General features: G+C 34.3%; 1 protein-coding gene across 1 annotated transcript; it reads left to right on the top strand.

The window, feature by feature from the left end:
* The first annotated feature begins 229 nt into the window (after positions 1-229).
* LOC128173316 (fucolectin-like) lies at positions 230-17,407 on the top strand. Its single transcript, XM_052839019.1, has 5 exons — positions 230-283; positions 6,728-6,782; positions 11,353-11,466; positions 15,017-15,244; positions 17,109-17,407. The coding sequence occupies exons 1-5, from the start codon at positions 257-259 to the stop codon at positions 17,315-17,317; spliced, it is 633 nt and encodes a 210-aa protein (XP_052694979.1). The 5' UTR covers positions 230-256; the 3' UTR covers positions 17,318-17,407.
* Positions 17,408-22,441: the final 5,034 nt, after the last annotated feature.

Below are 22,441 nucleotides of genomic sequence, written 5' to 3'. Positions count from 1 at the left end.
AAAAGTAAAAGCAAGAAACATATAATTTTGGTGGTAATTCTCTTCCATAAGTGTAAACGTTTAGTGCAATGTATCTTTTTGCCTTAAGATCTTATCCTTTAGTTCAAAAAAAATTCGTGTTTGTAATCATAATTTACATTCGGTTGAAACAAAATTATCTGCCTGGAAGGGGGAAAAAAATTGGTAGAAACTTCTTATATAAATGAGCTACTGACAAGGTGAATTCACTTGCGCCAAGCTTGTAAAAAGACCAACCATGGAGAAGGTGCTATGCTTAATGACGGTAAAATATTTTTATTACTCTGTTGTTATTATTAGAATAAGTTAGTGAATATGTTAGATAGAACAATATCATTGCGTTTTACGAATTTACTAAGAATACTTTAAAGGCAATCAAATGGAGATTTCTTAATTTATCATTTGAATCGGGCTCAGATTTTTTTTTTCTAATCTTTTATAACTTAACTAATTTCTAAAACTTAGCTGTTTTTTTTTTGGTTGTTTGTTGTTGTTGTTGTTTTAAATTTTATTGAATAAATTTCTTTTTAGATTTGACTATGTTGCACGTTTTCTGTATATTACACACTTTAAGGGGGGGGGGGGGGTCAATGATCATTGCCAATTTTAAAATGTATAAGTATCCTTTAAAGTAAAAGTAGCGTTACATAAAAAATATAGAAAAGTACCCAAATAAAAAAAATAAACTACATAGATTTTTCATTACAATTTTTTAGTTTATAGCTAAACAATTGATATTAATAAATTGTAGGAAGAGCTGATGGTTAATTTATTGACCCTCCAACCTTCTTAAATAATTCTATAGGTGTAAAAAATATATCTACAAAAAGTTTCTTTTTTCAAAATAGGTTTTGAATAGGTCATAAGTCTTACTGACAACAGGATACATTTTCATATTTAAGTAAGCTGCTTGGTCCGATTTTTTCGTAATTACAGTATCAATTTTTTTTAATACAAATCATTTATCTTAGAAAGTTATGGACTATCTCCTATTTACACCAGCAGAATCAGTCTCCTTTCAAAGTTAAAAATATTCAAAGTAAATAAAAATAATTTCTCTTTGGGCAAACGAAAAAACAAACCAAAATGCATCACGGGAATGTTTAGAAAAGGAAACAGCTTGGTTTCATCCCCCAAATGATTAGGGTTATTCAACCCGCATGATATGCATCGGTTGTAAAGTAAGCAGACTTTGGAAATATTAGCGAACAAAACGTATACATGTTTATTTGTAGTTTGTCTGATCATTTCGACCTTAATTTAAAGCGATGTCAAATTCTTAAGACAACCATACCCGTCTCGTCGTCAGGCGTGAAATTTAACAGAGACGAAATAACGCGGTACCTTTTAATGTCGTTTGTTTTGTTAGCAAATTTTGTACGTATTTTTCTTCATTGAAATTTTGCATAATTGACAGGTAAAACTACTGCAATGTCTACTATTATACATATACTAAGCATAGCCATCGTTTAAAAACGTACACATGTTTATTTGTAGTTTGTCTGATCATTTCGACATTTATTTAAAGCGATGGCAAATTCGTAAGACAACCATACCCGTCTCGTCGTCAGGCGTGAAATTTAATAGAGACGAAATAACGCGGTACCTTTTAATGTCGTTTGTTTTGTTAGCAAATTTTGTACGTATTTTTCTTCATTGAAATTTTGCATAATTGACAAGTAAAACTACTGCAATGTCTATTATTATATACAAAGCATAGCCATCGTTTTAAAGCGTGCATAAAATTTGATATAAAATCGGACCAAGCAGCTTTAAATGTTACATAGGCTTAGCTTTAAACTTAAAACGTATAAAAGAAAATTATTGACAAAATTCTATAAATCTTACTTGTATTCTTATTCTGCTTGATTTGCTATCGTTAAATACCCTTACGCGTTTGGCATTTTATTAATTCCATATCTATGCTTATCAAATTTCTATATTACAATCGTGAATTCGATTGCGCAACCATATAGCGCTTTCGGTGTAGCAAAATACAAGTTCTGTGAGTTAATAGTGCATTATTACGCCAGAGGCTACAATTGCTGATCACTAACCATCAATATATGGATAAGAAATATGAAAAACACATAATAAACTTTTAACATGCAATTATACCTAAATATGCAGACTTAAACGATACACAGGACATCTTTTTACCATCTAATTTCATGTAAAATGCATGCGCGATTTGAAAAAGAAATCGGGGGGGGGGGGGGGGCATGTCACAGTTTTTTGTGAACAGGACTGTGTACCCCCTTCTATTTCCTCATTATGAAAATGTTTATACTGGTAACGAGTGTTAATGTAACGTGTCGAGGGGTCCGTACCTAGTCAATTCTAGGGTCTGGGTGTTGAATATAAAAAATATCAAACAATAATAATGTTCCTCTCTAAAATGATTGGTGATTACAATTGGCCTACAAATATTTACAAAATGGCCTTCCCTTACTTAGGGTAAAATCACAAATGAATCTGGTCGGCCGGGATTGTAACTTTATTAATACCACGAGGTAAACACTATTATATGCTTATTCAGGCGGTAGTGAATACCCGCGGCACGCCCTAGCTGGGTAACCTACTGAAGAGGTAAACCCTTAGTAGAGGCAGTCACTGTGTTAATGCCTTATGCAGGACGGACAGTGTACAACTTCTAACTAAAGGCGTACCCCTTCCCTAATACTACTAGAGTATCAGCGACGACTAAGCTAGGCTAACCTCCAAGAGGACAGCCTCTATAATAACCAACTAGTGGTCAAACACGGTTGGTCCTTTTAATATCAATGTGGTAAGCCTCTCTCTCAAGGCAACCCACCTACCAAAACCGTACCTTAGTCTTGCAATTTCTCTCTCTCTTCTCAATGAAGACTGCTAGGGAAAAGAACGCTGCAGCTGCGACGCGCTCGTTTATATACCCTCTGTGGGTCACGTGACAATCTCCGCTGGTTGCTAGGCGACAATACAAACACAGCTATCATGTGCCGTACGCATGATTCAACATTACATAACATAAAATCGTTACACTACCCACGCCTTCGATGACATGCGACCCGCATGTAAAGAAAATGTGAAAACTACCAAGTAATATTTATTTAGCATAAGTACTCAAACTACAAAGTTTCTTATCTTTGCAGAACAAATAGAAAATTTTCCTTAAAAATGCATTTCAAATGATTTACATATCAAACACAACTTTTTCTTCATCACTCTGTGTAGACCTTGCATAGGTTGGACTGTCGTGCATACGATGGTCTGCCGCCTGAAAAGCATCCAACTCAACAGCATGTCTCACGGCATCATTGAGATCAATGGGCCTTGCTTGTCGAACCCTTAGACGCATGTCTCTATCTCTCAGGGCGTCTATAAACTGCTCTTTGGAAAGCGTCTCTTTTACCTCAACTGGTGCTGTTGGGTAGGCAAGATTGGTGAGCCTCCTTATATCCTGACCTAAATCAGGCAATGAATCTGAGGCTTTCTGTCGTCTCTCACGCAGTTGAGCTCTATAGAGTTCTGTCTGATTTGTCGGGGAGAACCTCTCTTCAAGCGCCTTACACAATAGTCTGTAGTTGCACTTTTCACCCTCTGGTAGGTTTCCTAATACACCCTGAGCTTGACCCCTCAATGATACCGCCAAATGCATCCCCATGTCTGAAACAGACCATTTGTTAAGGGCGGCACAAATTTCAAAATGTGATTTGAAATCAACCCAGGATGAACTACCATCAAACTTGTCTGCCTTAACTCCTGAACGGACGGGCTCATTGTCATCCTTTTTCTGACGCCTGCGTGTTACATTGTCCTTGTAAGGCCTTGAGTCATCAGGGTCATCAATGGCTGCAGAGTCGATATATGGTGTGCTTGATACACGTTGCTTGCGGCTTGTCAGCTCATTGAGGTTTTCCATAAAACTAGGCTCGTCATCTCCAAGAAAACTGGTGGTCTTCTTTAATTGCTTAGGTTTCGCACCAGAACTCTTATATGACTTGTCACCCAGTAATGTGGTGTGCCTGCTGTCAGGTATGCCTGAATCTCTGGCGTGCGATTTCTCAGCTGTCTTAGGCAACCCGTCATGCAACTGCCGCAATTCTTTTTCTAATGCGCTCATCATAATTAAAAAAAATTAAACACAATACAATGAAAAGAATTTATTCGGACCAAAATTCACATACAGTAATCAGCTAATAATTTAACAGTTACCCAGATCCCACCGCGCTGCCACCATTTATTTTTGTAACGTGTCGAGGGGTCCTTACCTAGTCAATTCTAGGGTCTGGGTGTTGAATATAAAAAATATCAAACAATAATAATGTTCCTCTCTAAAATGATTGGAGATTACAATTGGCCTACAAATATTTACAAAATGGCCTTCCCTTACTTAGGGTAAAATCACAAATGAATCTGGTCGGCCGGGATTGTAACTTTATTAATACCACGAGGTAAACACTATTATATGCCTTATTCAGGCGGTAGTGAATACCCGCGGCACGCCCTAGCTGGGTAACCTACTGAAGAGGTAAACCCTTAGTAGAGGCAGTCACTGTGTTAATGCCTTATGCAGGACGGACAGTGTACAACTTCTAACTAAAGGCGTACCCCTTCCCTAATACTACTAGAGTATCAGCGACGACTAAGCTAGGCTAACCTCCGAGAGGACAGCCTCTATAATAACCAACCAGTGGTCAAACACGGTTGGTCCTTTTAATATCAATGTGGTAAGCCTCTCTCTCAAGGCAACCCACCTACCAAAACTGTACCTTAGTCTTGCAATTTCTCTCTCTCTTCTCAATGAAGACTGCTAGGGAAAAGAACGCTGCAGCTGCGACGCGCTCGTTTATATACCCTCTGTGGGTCACGTGACAATCTCCGCTGGTTGCTAGGCGACAATACAAACACAGCTATCATGTGCCGTACGCATGATTCAACATTACATAACATAAAATCGTTACATTAACAAAAATGCCGCCTAGTCGGGAACATCTGTTAATTTTGATTCGAGATGTTAATATGAGTAAGTTAGAGACAAATAATGATGTTTTTATTCATAAATTAATAATAAAGTAAAAAGACGGGGTTGTTGGGGTAGATGCATGCTCCTGTCAACAAGTATCTGTGGAACATGTAGATGAATAGGACATTAAAGGAAATTAAATCTAAATTAAAAAGGTCGGGGTAATGCTAAATAGTAGCTTGTCCTGTCCACTGGTATTTGTAGACTTTACCACATGTATGGACCACTTTCTAGCTTTCATTAGGCTACCTGAACAATAAAATACCTTCTTTGGTAATTCATGCGGAATATGAATGTAGCGACATTGCAGAAAAAATTTAATCGGCGTAAATGAAATTCACTGTTGTAGGTTGTACTCAATCATCGATAATGCGTCAATCATTACAATAGTAAACGATCTAAGCTATCCACAATAATCAGGATGTGATATATTTATTCAATCCTGTTGTAAAAGTATGTATATCACGATGGATTTGCAATTTTAAAGGGGTTGTTTTTATATTTTTCGGGATATTATATCTTTTGAATTGAGTAATGTACTTGGTATCCTTCAAAGTGAGGCTTATTGTAATTTTGTTTATTTATTCATCATAGAAGGTGTTTAAGCTACCGTAATTTTAAAACTTCTGTGTTATTTATTCTGATACGGGTGCTTATTATGATAACTAAAAGAAAGCAATGACTCTCAAATACATGTATATCCGAATGAATATACATTATGCCCTGATCTAAAAAGGAGGGGAAAAGTAAGGATACAGACACATGGCTCAGTTTTTCAATATTCAAGTTTTTAAATTACTGACAATGACCTTTGAATCCTCCCTCCTCCCACTGGTAAACAACGTTTTGAGGTATACCCCGAATCTCTTTACCTTACCCTCGGAAAAATTTCCTTGATCTCCGCAAACATGTACACATATCAGTGCGAGATGTCCCGGAGTGAAACATCTCATATTTATACAACTTTTTTTGTAAATAAACGAAGAACTGATTGTGGCACAAAAACTGCCGCCTGGCGTTATAGTGCGGCATCAAATTATCAAAACTTATATTCTCTTCGTTCAATGCGATTTTTGGTTTGCGTGATCAAATTCATGGATGTTGTAAAGTAACGGTATTATTGATAAATGAAGAAGTAGGAATTTACACTGATAAAATGCAAAATAAAATTTAGCACAGTTAAAAGAATAAAAGAAGTCAAAATGAAAGTTGATAAGCTGCATCAAACATGTATGTATATCTTTTCAAAAAATAAAAAACCTGGGGTATGTATTGTTTCGTAGTTTAAAAAGTGAAAGAACAATAAAACCCACTTTCTTGAGCTTTATTAAAGATGAGGGTTTTACTATATATTTTTGAAAGTTGGTGTCGTCAGTTTTGTAAACTATTGTATCAAGAATCGGAAGGAAAGCCTCCTCGACAGGTCTGTCCATAGCTATAGTACTAAGATGACTGTAAAGACATTGTAGCCTATTGATTATAGAACTTTTAATTATTGTCTATGTTGTCAATTCAATTAGTTTAATTTAGCATAAACTTTACATTAAGATTCTATCAGATATCAAAGTATATATAAATCATCTCAAAAAATACTTAAGGCACGCATTGATTGCATGATGTAAAACACAGAAGGGATGTTAATTTTAAAACGAAGGGTAAACAGTAATATCTTTTAGATGTGCATTTTTTTCTTAAATTCAGGTTGCTTTGATCATAGCAGTAGCTGATGCAGGACATCAAAGGAGCAAAAAACGAGGTATATATATCAATGATCTAAAAGCAAAGCCTATTTTATCGGTGCATAATTAAAGCATTAACCTCTTGCTAAATATAATTTACATTAACACATATATATTGTCAAACAATATGTGTTTAAGTTGCCGAAACTTTATTCAAAGTAATATCAAGTCACCTGTAGCACAAAGATAGAGCGTGAATGATAACCAAAAGAAAACTTCGTGTGCAAACGTCGTGCAAAAGTAGATTTAGGATAAATAATTTAAAGTCAGATATATAATGTTGCACCCTTTGATATCTTTTTTTAGCTATACTCCAAATGACAATCTGTTATTTGATATAATTTAGGTTCTCTTGAATAGTTACCGTTATTAAGGTCTTCCGTTTCCAACGGAAGACCTTTCTATTATTGTGCGGGAAAAAAATTAAGATTATTCTTATTTTTCTTTTTTTTTTTTTGTTTCCTAGACGCGAACTTTGAGGCTTCATATCTTGCTCATTTCTAAACGTTTTTTGCTCAAATTTTCAGGGCTAATGTACTTTACAAAACACTATCTTAAGCAATTCATAAAATGTAGAATTCCCTTTCCGTTAAAGAGTTATTCCCCTTTTAAATCTTTTTAGGGCCTTTTGTTTCCAGACAAAGGCTCCGAGACTATGATAGCAGGGAATGGGAATCCAACGAATTTGAATAACAGAGACATTGTAGTTGTGCACATCTGTTTATGTTTTTAGATTACGTTTTTTATTTAGGAAAAGGTAGGGAGTCAAAAAACAGGATTCAAAAAAGTGCAAAAATTTAGACATGTTTTCCTTTATATCTTTTGAACGAAAAAAATTTTGTAAAGACATGTAGAATAAAAGTTGTGCAAAATAACAAGGGCTTTCATTTGACACCAATAAAAAGGGGCTGGCCCCTTAAATTAAGGGCCAATGGCCCCTAAAAAATTTTGCTTAATAACTCAAAAACGGTTAGGATTTTGATATGGCTGTCGCTGGAAAAGTTGTTTGTTGGGATCTCATGAAGGTCGTTTCAATGTTATTTTGTAAGTGGTTTGTGTAGTATGAGTGTAAAAAGCTTTACATGTTAGCATGTACCTGTTTTTATTTGACAAGTTAACGAAAGACTTTGTGCGTACAACTGGCATGAAGTTACCGCAGAAAGTATGCTGGTTTATACAGGAGGCATTAATTCATAAGAATTTTTTTTTTTTAGAATACATGCTTTTTTTAGGAGTTTAAGTCGTTGTTAAGTTCTTATAGTGCACAATCCTTAAAAACGGGAATTGGAAATAAAACTTTCTTTTTCTTTTCTAGTAAAACACAAAATATGGAATGAAAAAATATATGCATTACCTTTTTAATATAAACATCATGCATTCAAAATCTACCTTGAATCAGAGCTGTGTGTGTACCATTACGTAAGCTCTCCCTCGCCCGCGGCCGAGAAAGTCGGTCACCGTGGTCGCGGCTGGACTACCTAGCGGTCAGTGGTTATCTAATACACGAGAGTTGCGTCTCTCATATATGAATTTATTTAGCCGCGAACTCAAGAATTGTTTTTGTTTTGATTACACAAAATCTTTTGTGGATTAAACGATTGGATGTCAAGTAAGAAATACATGTAGTTCATTTAATTAATGAAAGCAATGTCATTCTCTAAAGCAATAATAGACATAGATCAATTGTGGGTTTTTAGTTTAAAATAAAGAACTTCTATTTGATAGAGTAAGGTCATTATACTGCAAACTTTTCAAATCTTCCTTGGTTCTGAGCTGTGCGTTTCTGTGCGTTGTACCTTTACGTAATCTATCCTTCGCCCACGGCCGAGGAGATCAGCCACGGCTGCATTGCCTAGCGGTAAGCGGTTATTTAATACACAAGATTCGCACACCGCGACTTACACTTGCATGCATATGAACGTGTTTGAGTTAATATAGCCGTATATACAAGAACTGTTTTAATTTTATGTTATAAAGGTTTGTCCTACTTGTATATATTTAATTAAATATTTGAGTGTAAATGAATATTAATGAACGATATTACTCCATATCAGAAAATTCGTTAGACATAAACTAATGGTTGGTTGGTTTATGTAAACTACTTTAAAAACTGTACAATTAATGTCTTAAATCAACACCCCCACCCCACCCCCCTCAAATATTAAACCTTTAAATAATGACCATCCCTCGCACATGGCTGAGGAGATCCGGCGCGAGTGGTTAAGTGATCCGCGGTCGGTTCGTGTTCTTCTACATGTACCTTATGACGCGTTTATGTTTCATATTTTGCACGGACACAACTTTATTTTATTATGTTTTCAACTATTATATTGGTTTAAGATAAAGTTATTTTACTTTTACAGTTGATTAAGCATTGATTTATACGATAGCGTACAAGGTAGTTTAAAAATCAAATCAAATTATAATCAAAGTTCCATGTTACATGTTTGCGGTAGGTGCTAGCACGATAAAGGAATGCCCTGAATTGAGGCATTCGATGATTATTTTAGAAAATATTCACATGAGTTTAAACAACTTTAGATTAGATTCTATCGGTCACATATTAATCACTTCTGTAGTTTCATTGTGGAAGCGAACTCATTGCTGCCCCCCCCCCCCCCCACTCCTCCCGCCCCGATGACAGGTGCTCGCGCTGGGTTTTTTTTTAAATGGAGAAAAGATATCAAGATCTGTCGAAAAATATTTTTGGTGGTTTCTTCTTATGTGTAACATTTTGTTTCACTTTCCCACCCCTTTGTTTATTCGGCCAGTCTGTGTTAATTCAATTGCCGCATGCGATCGAGAATCTTGTGCCGCTTCAGCGCACACAGCTCAGAACATTTATAGCCCCAGGTCAACAATTGTTATGTAATTGTGTAACAGTTGGAAGGGTGATTTTACTACATAAAATAATAAAATCATAATATAATCTATTTTAATTGAGTACCATGCGTATAGATTCCCATAATAATTAATTTTTTTATTTCCTTTCAATGTTTACATTTAATTTTGTTCAAATAATTAATAAATTTTCTATCATTTAAATTGTGTGCTTTATCAAATTCTGATTCCGATTACCTTGAATTCATTAATTTTCCATTGGCTTTTGACAAAAGAGAGACGCCTGACCATCCAATGAAAACAAATACACAGAGTTTGATTGACAGGTTCAGCCAGGTGCAGGTCTCGCCCGATGTCCGAGGTTATGTGTGCTGCTTGTACACAGCCGAATGGTCTCAGTAAGAGTTATCGATGTAAATAGATAATAAAAATACATGCTTATCAAAACATGATCGTGCAAGTTAAAGTTGATTTAGGTTTGTTCCAATAGAAATCATGTTTCGCTAACTGTATTTAATATTTTTTATGTATAGCGAATTTTAATATTGTTTCAGTACTGAAACATCGCATGAAAACGTTAAATATACATGTACTCTGTAACTAGTCGTCTTTTAATACATATACCTTTCTTTTGTTTGTTAAAAATTCGTTCAATTTTGTTAAAGTAATGTAAAACACGCGCGCCATTTTGAAACAATTAACTTGTCAGAGAGTTCCGGATGAAATCTGATGAACGTTTCAAACGGTTCTCGCACGCTTTGCTCGAAACGATTTACACGCTTTGCCCGAAACGCTAAACGGTTTACATGAAACTCTAAAAGGTTTACACGAAACGTTTCTCGCATGTTGGCCGCACGCTTTTTTGGTGTAGTAGTACGTTTTAGGGTCTGTAAATTTTGTCAGCACGCAATTCTAAACTTGCACATAGTCTTCTAAAATTTAGAAATATTTTGATATAGAAGTTATCTTTGAGAAAAGTTTACGTGTTTTGTAGGCGAGTTCAGTTTAAAAAAGAAATACAATTTCTGACATGAATCATGAGTACATACTGTTTAATGTTTATAACAATGCTTGCTACCCTTTGAAAATTTAACTCGCCATTAAACATGATCTCATTTTTTAAACAATGTTTGAAACGATTACATAAACTCTGCTCGACAAATAGTTTTCCTAAAATATGTTCTTCCTTTCTTTTTTCAAAACACGTTTTATATACAGACTTTCAATTACAACACATTTTTATAACAAAAGCAGAACTGAAAGTATAGTCATTATAATCGTAACATATATTTTCAACTCGCAGCAACAACGGAAGACCTACTCGGGGCTTTGCCACGAGCTCTGCTCTAGTTTACTTAGTTTTTCCAGCTAAATAAACGTAAAAGAAGTCCAATTTTACCCCCTAGATGCTCTAAATATTGAGAACTAAATATGGTCATAAACAATTAAAATTTAAATGAAATAAACACAAATACTGCTGTAATTTTGATGTTGTGACATAGTTTTCTTAAAACATCCGACCGCATCGAAAAAAAATTATTCTTTTGGTCAATAATTTTCAGTATCGGGTCAACTTACTCTTTTTTTATTATGCATAAGAATATGTTATGCCCGTGATCGATTAGCAGCTGTGTGTGTGCTAGGTAAAACGAAACAGTTGTTGAGTTGGCATTTATGCATCGTTCAATCATTTGCTGCACTCAAACCCAGTCAAAAACCGTACATTATTATTCCTTTTTATTTTAGCTATCAATCAATCTGTATCCAATCCATGTCAGAACGGAGGAACTTTCACCAACAACGACGGGTGTTTCACGTGTACGTGTGCTGATGGATGGGCAGGAGCCCTCTGTAATGAAGGTAAATTTATAGTTATTCCCATCTCTCTGTCTGTATATAAAAATATCTTGCTTTAACTGAATTATATCCCTCAATCTGACTTTATTTTTATCCCGTTTAGTAATGCAATTTTAAATCTTTTTGTAGTAAATATCTGTGTCAATACCCCCCCCCCCCTTCAAAAATATGATTTATTTACGAAAGCGTAAAAAATTGTATTTGCTACAATAATTGTATTTGCTATTAAATAGTATTATCTTTGAATTGTTAGCATGAGCGTTGCATTTTCTCGTTGTCATGATTTGATGCGAACTTTACACCCACGCGAATAAAGAAATCAGTCACATTAAATCGTAAATGCGAAAAAGCAACGCTTATGCTGTGTAACAAAAATAAAACGTACATAGCTTGCATTGTAGTTGATCATCCTAATAAATTTGCTTCGAAATCGGGTAACATCAAGGACAGATGCTGAAACAAGCCTCATCGACCGCTGTAACAATAGCAAATTGCTTTTTTTAAATCATGATAACATTTCGTACAATTACATGTACGTGTATGATAACGTGATAAATGAGGCACTTGATGTCTTTTAAATAGAAAACTATAACAAGCATTGAGTGTATGAGAATGTAGAGATGATAAATGAATGAGAGAAAAATCTAAAACTTTTGATACTGTGAATTTTGTTTGCTTTATGTGTATAATACATTTTTACTTTTTTGACATCACACTTCAATTTTTTTTTCAATATAATGCTAGATACCACTAGAAATCACCTTTATTTTATCTCGAGAGCATTGAGGGGGGTATTGTGTTTTGATCGGCCCACTTCAACCTTCGCACTTAGGGCGAAGATGCGAGAGTGCAAAGCTGCTAAGGCGACGGGGCGATAGTTGTATCGCACCTTCGCCATAGCAACTTCACATTCTCGCATCCTTGCCATAAAGACCAAAGTGCGAAGGATAGGGAAGGGAAGCACATCTGTTAAGTTATGTTAAACATATTTATTGCGATCATGAGATAACTCTCTGTACTATAATAATAATTATTATTATACAGAAAAATATCATATTAAAAATGTTTCAATGTCAGATATTTGTGCTCTGCAACACCATCCATGCAGAGAAATCGTACTCTGTGTTGAACCGGGCCAGTATTAGTCATAGAGCATACACAACAGGACACGGTGTTAACTGCGTATTAAATCAAAGTACTAAAGAACTGACGGGAGTTGATTTTGTCGATGTTTATTCATTTTAAAATCAATGATATGTTATTTTGCATGACAAGCACATGTAGTTTCTTATTGGAATTACGCACATTTTTAAAATATGGATTTTTGGACTCTTTCGACAAGAATGTCGAGAAACCCCCATATGAATCATTTTAAATAATATTTAAAGATAAAATTAATTCAATCAAACTATGTATCAGTGATAGAAATATTTCTCGAAAATTGTATGGATCCAAGCAATATTGAACTCTAATCTCGTTCAACCACACGCTCGGCTGACACCGTAAATCTCCGACAAGGATTTACGGAGACAGCCGAGCGTGGAGTTGAACGAGACTATATTGAACTCTGGCGTAGGAATACATACGACTACAAAAAATATTTAAATTGTTCGTACCATTTAAAATCTTACTATTTTCAAGGTATTTATAAATAAGTTTCTTTGAAAAGCAATTCTTTAGCATACATTACATCGAATTCATCAATTATTTTCAAGAACTAAGTCTTGTCAGCAGCAATGATTTGTGCTGAGGTTCAGACACTGTTTCACTTTCGGTTTGTCTGAGTAACTGCATAGGAGAGTTGATTAAAATCAACTCCCAAAAAACATTTGTCTTCAACTACACATGCGCACTTGAAACAAATACAAGTATGGTAACACGTAACAATATAATTCGACATATTACAATTAATCAACACCCTGGATAAGTTTTCAAATCATGAAATAGGATACGGGTTCAGAGATGGAGAGGGAAACATAATACATGTATCATTTGATTATCATGAGCGCATATGTATAGTAGTTCCTTGTATTATTGTTTAAATTGGCAAAAAGGCCTCACCTAATAAATAAGAGGTGTTTGTGAAACACTTATGCCCCCCTCCCTTGGAACATACACAAAGAAAATGAAGGTAAACTGCAAATATTTGGAATTTTCCTAAGTCCAAGGGGCATAACTCTGCTCTATCATACCCGAAATTAAATTTGACTAAGATATCATTTAGATAAACCTGTATACTAAATTTTATATCAATATGTGCACCCTCTTCGATGAAAATGAGCGGAAACTGCAATAACTGGAATTATTCTACGTCCAAGGGCCATAACTCTGTCGAAATTTGCGCGATCGTACCCAGTATCTAACTTAACCTAGACATTATCATGATAAACCTGTATACCAAATGTCATTTCAATATGTTCATCCTCTACGAAGATGCAAATAACTGGTATTTTCTACGTCCAAGGGCCATAACTCTGTCGAAAATTGCTCGATCGTACCCAATACCGAACTTGACCTAGATATTATCATGATAAACCTGTATACCAAATTTCATTTCAAATGTTCATCCTTATTTATACTTAAACTTATTTATGTCAACATGCAAATTACGTAAGTTGACATGCGAGATAAATATGTTGACATGCAACTTCGTTATGTTTAAATGCGAGATAAATATGTGGACATGCAACTCATAAGTTGTATGTCGACATAACCAAGTTGCATGTCGACATAAATATGTTGTATGCCAACATATTTATCTTGCATATTAACATATCTAAGTTGCATGTCGACATAAATAAGTTACATGTCGACTTAAAGAAGTTGCATGCTAACACAAAAAGTTGGATGTCAACATCAATAAGTTGCATGTCGACATAAAGAAGTTGCATGTTATTATATATAAGTTGATGTTGACATCAATAGGTAGCGTATCTAGCATCCTGGATGTCACATGTTGGCGATTTTTAAGATTTTGTATGACGCTTATTTTATTGCAATTTTGTTGCATGTCAACATAGTTATGTAGCATGTTGACAAAACTATCTTGCATGTCAACATCTTAATCTTGCATTTCGACATAATTAATCGAAAAATTACTTGCACACAAGGGGCAGGGATATGCCACAATACTCCCCCTATATAATTTGAGAACACTAAATGCTTAATTATGATGTCCATGAAACCTTACAACCTACATTGTAAATTGGTGAAATTTGAGATCCCTGATTATGGAGTTCAGGCCCTAAGGCAGGACCATTATGGCCATACAGCGAAAATGTAGTAATACATGTATTAGAAAATCGTCTTGTGTATCTTCAAATCAAAGTTATATATATATATATATATATATATATATATATATATATATATATATATATATATATATGCATGGTTGTAGTGGTGTGCATCACGTCCTCTTCTTAAATGGTGAAATGCATGACGCAGTGAAAATGGAATTATTTATTATAATATGCTGTACCTTTATTTGTTGGAGATAAATTAAATGCATTATCCTGTTCATATTGTTTATACTCTGCAATATTGTTGACAGTTGTTTCGGAACTTGCATCGGGTAAACCTGTCAAGCAATCAACAACGTATTACTCCTCCTCTGCCAACTTCGCAGTTGATGGCAACAAAGGTACAGACTTCTCCGTACACAAGTGTGCATGCACAAATGTTGGCGACCTATTTCCCTGGTGGAGTGTGGATCTGCAGGATGTGTATAACATCACATCAGTAAGAATAATCAATAGAGGAAAGGACAGTTCGGGAATTGGTTAGTAATTGTTTACTAAGTAACGGAATTATGAAATAATTTAATTAATAAATAAGAGTTTTAATTCGATATCTTGTTTTCATTTTGCTTTATCGATTTCCATTTTTGATGATATACGTAAAGGTAAAATGGCAAAAGCCACCTTTATTTGATATTTTGTATGTATAACAAATCGACAAGTATAAATTAGTCTGAAATATTTTCCGCTGTGACCTTATTCATATCTTAAGAAATCAAAGATTCATATTAGAAAAACAAATGAAATTAGAAATAGATGCAGTTATATTAACATATAGTTTTCAATTTCACGTTAAGATCTGTTGTATGACTTTTTAGGTCACCTGAGTCACTCAGGTGACCTATTGCAATTGGTCTTCGTCCGTCGTCGTGCGTTGTGCGTCGTGCGTTAACAATTTTACATTTTTAACTTCTTCTTGAAAACTACTAGGCCAATCGTTACCATTTTTGGTGTGAAGCATCTCTATGATAAGAAGAATCTAAATTGTGAAATTTATGGCTCTACCACCCCTGGGGTGCCACGGGTGGGGCCAAATATGCAAAAAATGCCAACTTTTCAAAAATCTTCTCCTCTTCTTCCAGACATGTGAGGAAAAAACTGAATGCATGGTTATGATGTCCATGAAGCCCTCTACCAAAATTGTGAAATTTATGGCCCCTGGGTCAGGGGTTCAGGCTCTAGGGTGGGGCCAATATGGCCATATAGTAAAAATGTATTAAATCTTAGAAAATCTTCTTCTCTACTACCATATATGTTTGTTAAAAACTAAATGCATGATTATGATGTCCATGAAGCCCTATTCCTAAATTGTGAAATTCTTGACCCCTGGGTCAGGGGTTCAGGCTCTAGGGTGGGGCCAATATGGCCAAATAGTAAAAATGTATTAAATCTTAGAAAATCTTCTTCTCTACTCTCATATATATTTGTTAAAAACTAAATGCATGATAATGATGTCCATGAAGCCCTCAACCTAAATTGTGAAATTCATGACCCCTCGGTCAGGGGTTCAGGCTCTAGGGTGGGGCCAATATGGCCATATACCGGTAGTAAAAATGTATTAAATCTTAGAAAATCTTCTTCTCTACTACCATATATATTTGTTAAATACTAAATGCATGATTATGATGTCCATGAGACTCTCTACTAAAATTGTGAAATTCATGACCCCTTTGTTAGGTGTTCATGCTCGAGGGTGGGGCCAATATGGCCATATAGTAAAAATGATTTAAATCTTAAAAAATCTTCTTCTCTACTCCCACACATGTGGGCAAAAAACTGAATACATGGTTATGATATCCACAATCTCCTTTACCTAAATTGTGAAATTCATGGCTCCTTGGTCAGGGGTTCAGGACATGAGGAGGGGGGGGGGGGCAATATGGCAATAAAGTGTTAATGCATATAATGTTTAAAAATCTTCTTCTCTATTCTCACACATCTGTATAAAAAAAACGACTAATAATTATGTTTACCAGGAAGTCCTCTACTGAAATTTTAATTTTCATGTCCCCTGGGGTATGGGTTTTGACTCTAGGGCAGGGCCAAAATGGATGTATAGATGTTAATGCATATAACGTTAAAAAATTATCTTCTTTACTCCCACACACCTGAAAGGAAAACAAAATTCATTATTTTGTACACCAGATCTTTTAGTTTTTCACCAAAATTATAGATTTCACAGTTCTTTTTGAATTAAATGTGGTTGTCATTACAAATTTATAATTTTTCTACTCCAGTATGAAACCTAATTAATTATAGATGCATATATGAGACTCCATGACAAGTTTGTGTATTGGATATATGCTACTCAGGTGACCGTTAAGGCCAATTGGCCTCTTGTTTTAGATGTGGCAGCCCGGTTGCGTTATGTTAACGTCACTGTAGGGCAGACAGAATCAGATGTCAACACTCCGTGTGGTTTCTTTGCTGGTCCCGGTACTGCGTCACAGCTGGTCGTCATCGACTGCCCGTCGTCACCACAGGGAAGATTCGTAAAGATCTTTGCCGAAACAGAGTATCTTACACTTTGTGAAGTTGAAGTGTTTGGATTTTAAGGCTTCTTAAGATCACTGCTGTTGTCTAGCTTCAACGTTACCGTATATCGCTAAATTGTAATGATAATCCAATTAAAGCATATTATGAAATCATGTAGTTGCTCATCAGAATAATTACCGACCACAAATTAATCATGGATGTTATTTATTAACATCCTGCCTATTGTAGAATCCAATGTACACCATTTGAAACCGATCACAATAGAGAAAACATACAAGATGCCGTCAATGTAACGTCAGGTATTGTTGCATTAAAACAAGAGAGGTGCACAGGCCCTGACGATCATAGCCCTTAGATTGACATGTCAGACAGCCTACTCATGTCTGATTTGATGCTTCATTTTGAAGTCCAACCTTAATCTTAAATCCTCTGACAGTTAACACAGGCTTATTTTATGTTTTAACAAAGGCACTGCAAAGCAGAGCATCCCCCTTGCAACATTAAATGTATTATAATTATGAATGTGTATCTGTGCGTACGTGTGCGCCTAACCGCGCACATACACATAGAGGACAGTAAAAGGTATAAGGAATATTACAAGTGATTTTTTTATTTGAATTTATCAATAAATTGTACCAAAATGTTGGTTGTACACGTCTCACCGGGGAAAATAAGGCGTTTCTCTATATACCACTGTCGTGTATCCGCGCCGGTAGTGATATGTTTGGATAACGTGGAAATGGCGTATTCATTGCAAAAACAATGAGTGATGTGTCCTTTTTTTCTATCGACAACGAGTTAAATAGTAATCAAGATATCGTAATAATCATTCATATTTTTCGGAAGGTTTTGCAGTTGAAAAAAGTGTGCGTTATTTTTGTTCATCGTTAATAAAAACGACTTATTTGTAGGGATATCAATCGTTACCGTGTCATTTAAACAAAAAAAAGCTACAAACTATTTCTAGATTACGTAGATAATATAACACATACTAAAAAGCTGAACCAGCCAAAACTAATTTTAAACATTACATTAACCAAATAAAATCAAACCAAAGTATTTTTAATACATTAATATGTATAAATGTGACCGCGTAGTTTTTACGGTGCTAGGGTATTCTTCTGGATCTGCATCGGTCGTGCGCAGTACGAACCGGGTGAGGGAATGTTGGCGTAAAGGGTATAAGGTGTAGGCGCGCTGTGGGCCGTAAGGTAATAACGAAGGGTAGGTTTGCCGTATTCCCAAAGGTCCACCAGTATACAGTTCCAGAGAAATAAACCAAGTGATGAAGGATTCCGTATTTATTGGCCGAGATTCAACGATGGCAACATTAAAACATTTTAACAGACATACATTTACAAACAAGTCGGATATGGCCAGTAGTGGCCTCCGGACTCAAGACTCTGGGTGAGTCGGACGTGGCCGAGGCTGGCCGCCGCATTCCAGACTGCCGATTGACCATTGTACATAATTATTTATAAGAATCTGAACAATGAGTATAAATTGACAGGTGATGATATAAGTAAGCTGAGTGAAAGGTTCACAGATATAAAACAATTAAATAAACTCAATGAGTCTTTGATGTCCAAGACATGAAAAACTGATAATTGCACAATGTTGTTTTTTTTTTTTTTGTTTTTTTTGTTTTTTGTTTTTTTTTATTTGCAGTTTTTCATTTTATAATACACTGTACATATAACACATTCATACACACATACATACAAGTCATGATCTCATAATTTTTGAAAACTATTCAAGTTGATACAATTTTGCATAAACTGAAATGAATAAAGCTCTTGAAGTTAAATATTAAGAAAAAGATTTTTCCATTCAAACCATCTATCATTATGTTTATCATAAGAAGAGTTTCTTATAGCAACACATTTTTCTATTTCATATCTAAAGTTTAAGTGACATAGTAGACCTGCAAATATTGGAACTTTTTTGTTGTACAGACATTGAAAAATATATTGTTTAGTATACAGGATCAAAAAGTTGATGACTAAGTTAGAATTAGAAGGAGGAGTCTCTCCAAATAATATGTTATACTCATTAAAGCCAACTCTTTTTGAAACAGCATGATATATATGCATACTTAAACTACTCCATAAATCTAAAGCAAAGGAACAGGATGTGAATACATGTTCAATAGTTTCAACTTCATTATTACAAAAAGAACATATATCATTATCAACTATTTTTATCTTTTTTTGATACGATTTTACAGGAAGAATTCTATGTAGAGTTCTATATTGTAGCCACTGTACAGTAGTATCTGTTGTAACTTTGAAACATACTTTGAAAATATCCTGTAAAATTAGTTCGGAGTAGCCTCTCATGACAATTTTTGAATTCCATCGAATGATTGAGTTTGGAATAATACATTGGACATTTGTATTGATTAAATTATAAATAGGTTTAGTGCATTTCTTGTACAAAAGTAATTCAACACAGTAAAAGGGTAGAAAAGGACCAACAAAATTGACATAGTTCTCCTTTGAAAAATTTGAGTCTTTAACAAACTTTCGAACAGCACTAATTATGCTGTTATATTGCATAAAACATACTTTGTTCAAATGAAATCTTTTTTCAATTTCAGATTTTGATAAAAATGACCCATCATCATGTAAAAAGTCTTTAACAATTTTTACACCTTTTTTGTACCATTCTTTATAAAACATAGACTTCTTCTCTACTTTGATGTTTGAGTTATGCCATATTGGAGAAAATATTATATTATTGTTAGAATCACAAATTTGGTTAGAGTGTACGTTCATAACATTAAGCCAAGCATCAAAGACATCTCTCCAAAATATATTATTGCATTGTTCTATAAGTTTTTTAATAAAATTATCACCAAACTCTAAAAAACCAACCCCTATGTCACCAAAGATAGCTTTAAAAATGCTCATCCATGATTGTCCCCCTTGCACCACTCTTTTGATCCAAGAACATTTAAGCAAAATTATAAAATTTTTAAAATTTAACATTTTCAAACCTCCAATGCAAAAGTTTTGGGTCACAATTGAACGTTTGACTTTGTCACACTTGGATTTCCAAACAAATCTAAAAAACTCATTATTCAAAAATGTAATTGTATCTTTCTTAGGATTCGGTAGGGAAATGAGTAAATGGTTTAATTTAGGTACAATAAGACTCTTAAGTACTGTGATTCTTCCAATGGGAGTTAGAATTCTTCTTTCCCATTGTTGAATCAAAGCAATAATTTTGGGAATTTAAATGTCATAATTTAAATCTGGAATTTTTTCTAAGTCCACTGAAAAATGAATACCTAATAGTACAAATTCAGTGGCCCCCCAATCTAGTTTCCATCTAGAATGATGGAAAACTTCAGAAGAGAATTTTTTTGATCCAAACCATACAATTTTAGTTTTTGAGCTATTAACTTGCAGACCAGAAATTTTTGAGAATAATTCTAAAGTTTCAAGAGCATTAAACAAGGATGAAGCTGAACCATCAAGGATAAGTGACGTATCATCAGCATATTGGGAAATTTTGTGTTCCCTATCATAGACAAAAATACCTCTTATATCCTTATTTTGTTTTATAAGTATAGCTAAGATTTCTGCACAGAGAATAAAAAGATATGGGGCTACGGGATCACCCTGACGACAACCTCTCTGTATTTCAAACTGCTGCGATAGAAAGCCGCTTTGAAGGATTGAAGCTTTAAAATTTGTATTTAAAATTTTTACCCATTTTATAATATTGTTTCCAAATCCAAAAAAGTGCAGCAGCTTATAAAGAAAAGACCATGATACCGAGTCAAAAGCCTTTTCAAAATCAATAAGCATAAGTAAACCAGGCAAATTATTAATTTCTGTGTAAGACATTAGATCATATATAAATCTAGTGTTTTCTCCAATATATCTGCCCTGTATGAAACCTGTTTGTGTATTTGAAATAAGTAGGTCTAAGGTGGATTTTATTCTATAACTGATGCATCCAGATATTAGCTTGTATAAAACATTAAGTAAAGTAATAGGTCTCCAGTTTTTTTAAAAATTGCCTGGGTTTATCCCCTTTTGGCAGACATGATATGATTCCTAGTCTCTGGGACACTGGCAACTGACCATGCACAAAGATATGATTAATAGCGCTTGTAATGTATATTTTTAGATCATTCCAGAAAAATTTATAAAATTCAGCTGAAAAACCATCACTCCCTGGAGACTTGTTATTTTTCATACCCTTTAAAACATTTAAAATTTCTCTCTCACTAATATCTCTATCTAGAAAGTCAGCTGTTATATTGTCTAATTTTGGTATGTCTAAAGGCTGGACAACAGACTGTATATCTATATCTACAAGCTCTGAGTCTGAATTTTTAAACAACTTCTCATAGAAGGACTTAACCTCTTCCATAATTTCTGATTGTTTATATAAAATCTTTTCTTCTGAAACAAACACTTTTTTAATAATTTTATTGAGAAAATTCCGGGATTCTAAATGACAAAAATATTTTGTAGGTTTTTCACCCTCGTCAATCCACTTCGCCCGAGAACGTATGAAATGTCCTCGCAATTTTTCTTTTCTTAAAGTTTCTAGAGTTGCTTGTTTTTCTTCTAACAATGAAAAGTCAAAATCAGTGCTATTTTCTAATTCATTAATATCAGAAATTAATTGTTTTTCAATTTTATCATTTTCTCTCTTTCTGTATGATGAATAGGAAATAGTTATTCCTCTGATTTCCATGAGAAGGATATCTAAAAAGGCAGACTCATCAATAGAGTTATTATATTGATCTTTAACAGACACAATAAGTTTTTTAACTTTTTCAACATATATTTTCAACACAATGTTGTTTTAAGAGATTAACAGTTCTTGGGAGAAACATATGTCTGATTTGTAATAACAATTTAATAAAAAGTCTGCCGAGTGTCAATGGCTAATTCACTTTGTAAACATTAAATTCTAAGAATATATGACAAAATAAATGTTGTATTTGAAAAGTAAAGTCCGAAATAAAGATAATTATAGAACAGTAAATTTTGCACTGTGATATAAATATAGCAATAACTTCATGCACCTGCTAAAGAAATAGTACGGTTTGGATAAATAAATTATTCCGGTTTGGATGCTAAAATTTAAATTGTGCAAATGGTACGGTTTGAAGAATTTAAATTTATAGCATTTTTTATATTTTAGACATAAATAGAGCA

This window comes from Crassostrea angulata, chromosome 2 (assembly GCF_025612915.1).
Source record: "Crassostrea angulata isolate pt1a10 chromosome 2, ASM2561291v2, whole genome shotgun sequence".
Taxonomy (NCBI): Eukaryota; Metazoa; Mollusca; class Bivalvia; order Ostreida; family Ostreidae; genus Magallana; species Magallana angulata.
The sequence above is the reverse complement of the archived record's forward strand: the minus strand, read 5'-3'. Positions and strand labels throughout refer to the sequence as shown.

Coding starts and splice junctions, on each gene's coding strand:
- LOC128173316 (XM_052839019.1), top strand. CDS start 257: ATGGAGAAGGTGCTATGCTTAATGACG. Junction 6,783..11,352: donor TCAAAGGAGCAAAAAACGAG/GTATATATATCA, acceptor TTTTTATTTTAG/CTATCAATCAATCTGTATCC. Junction 11,467..15,016: donor AGGAGCCCTCTGTAATGAAG/GTAAATTTATAG, acceptor TATTGTTGACAG/TTGTTTCGGAACTTGCATCG.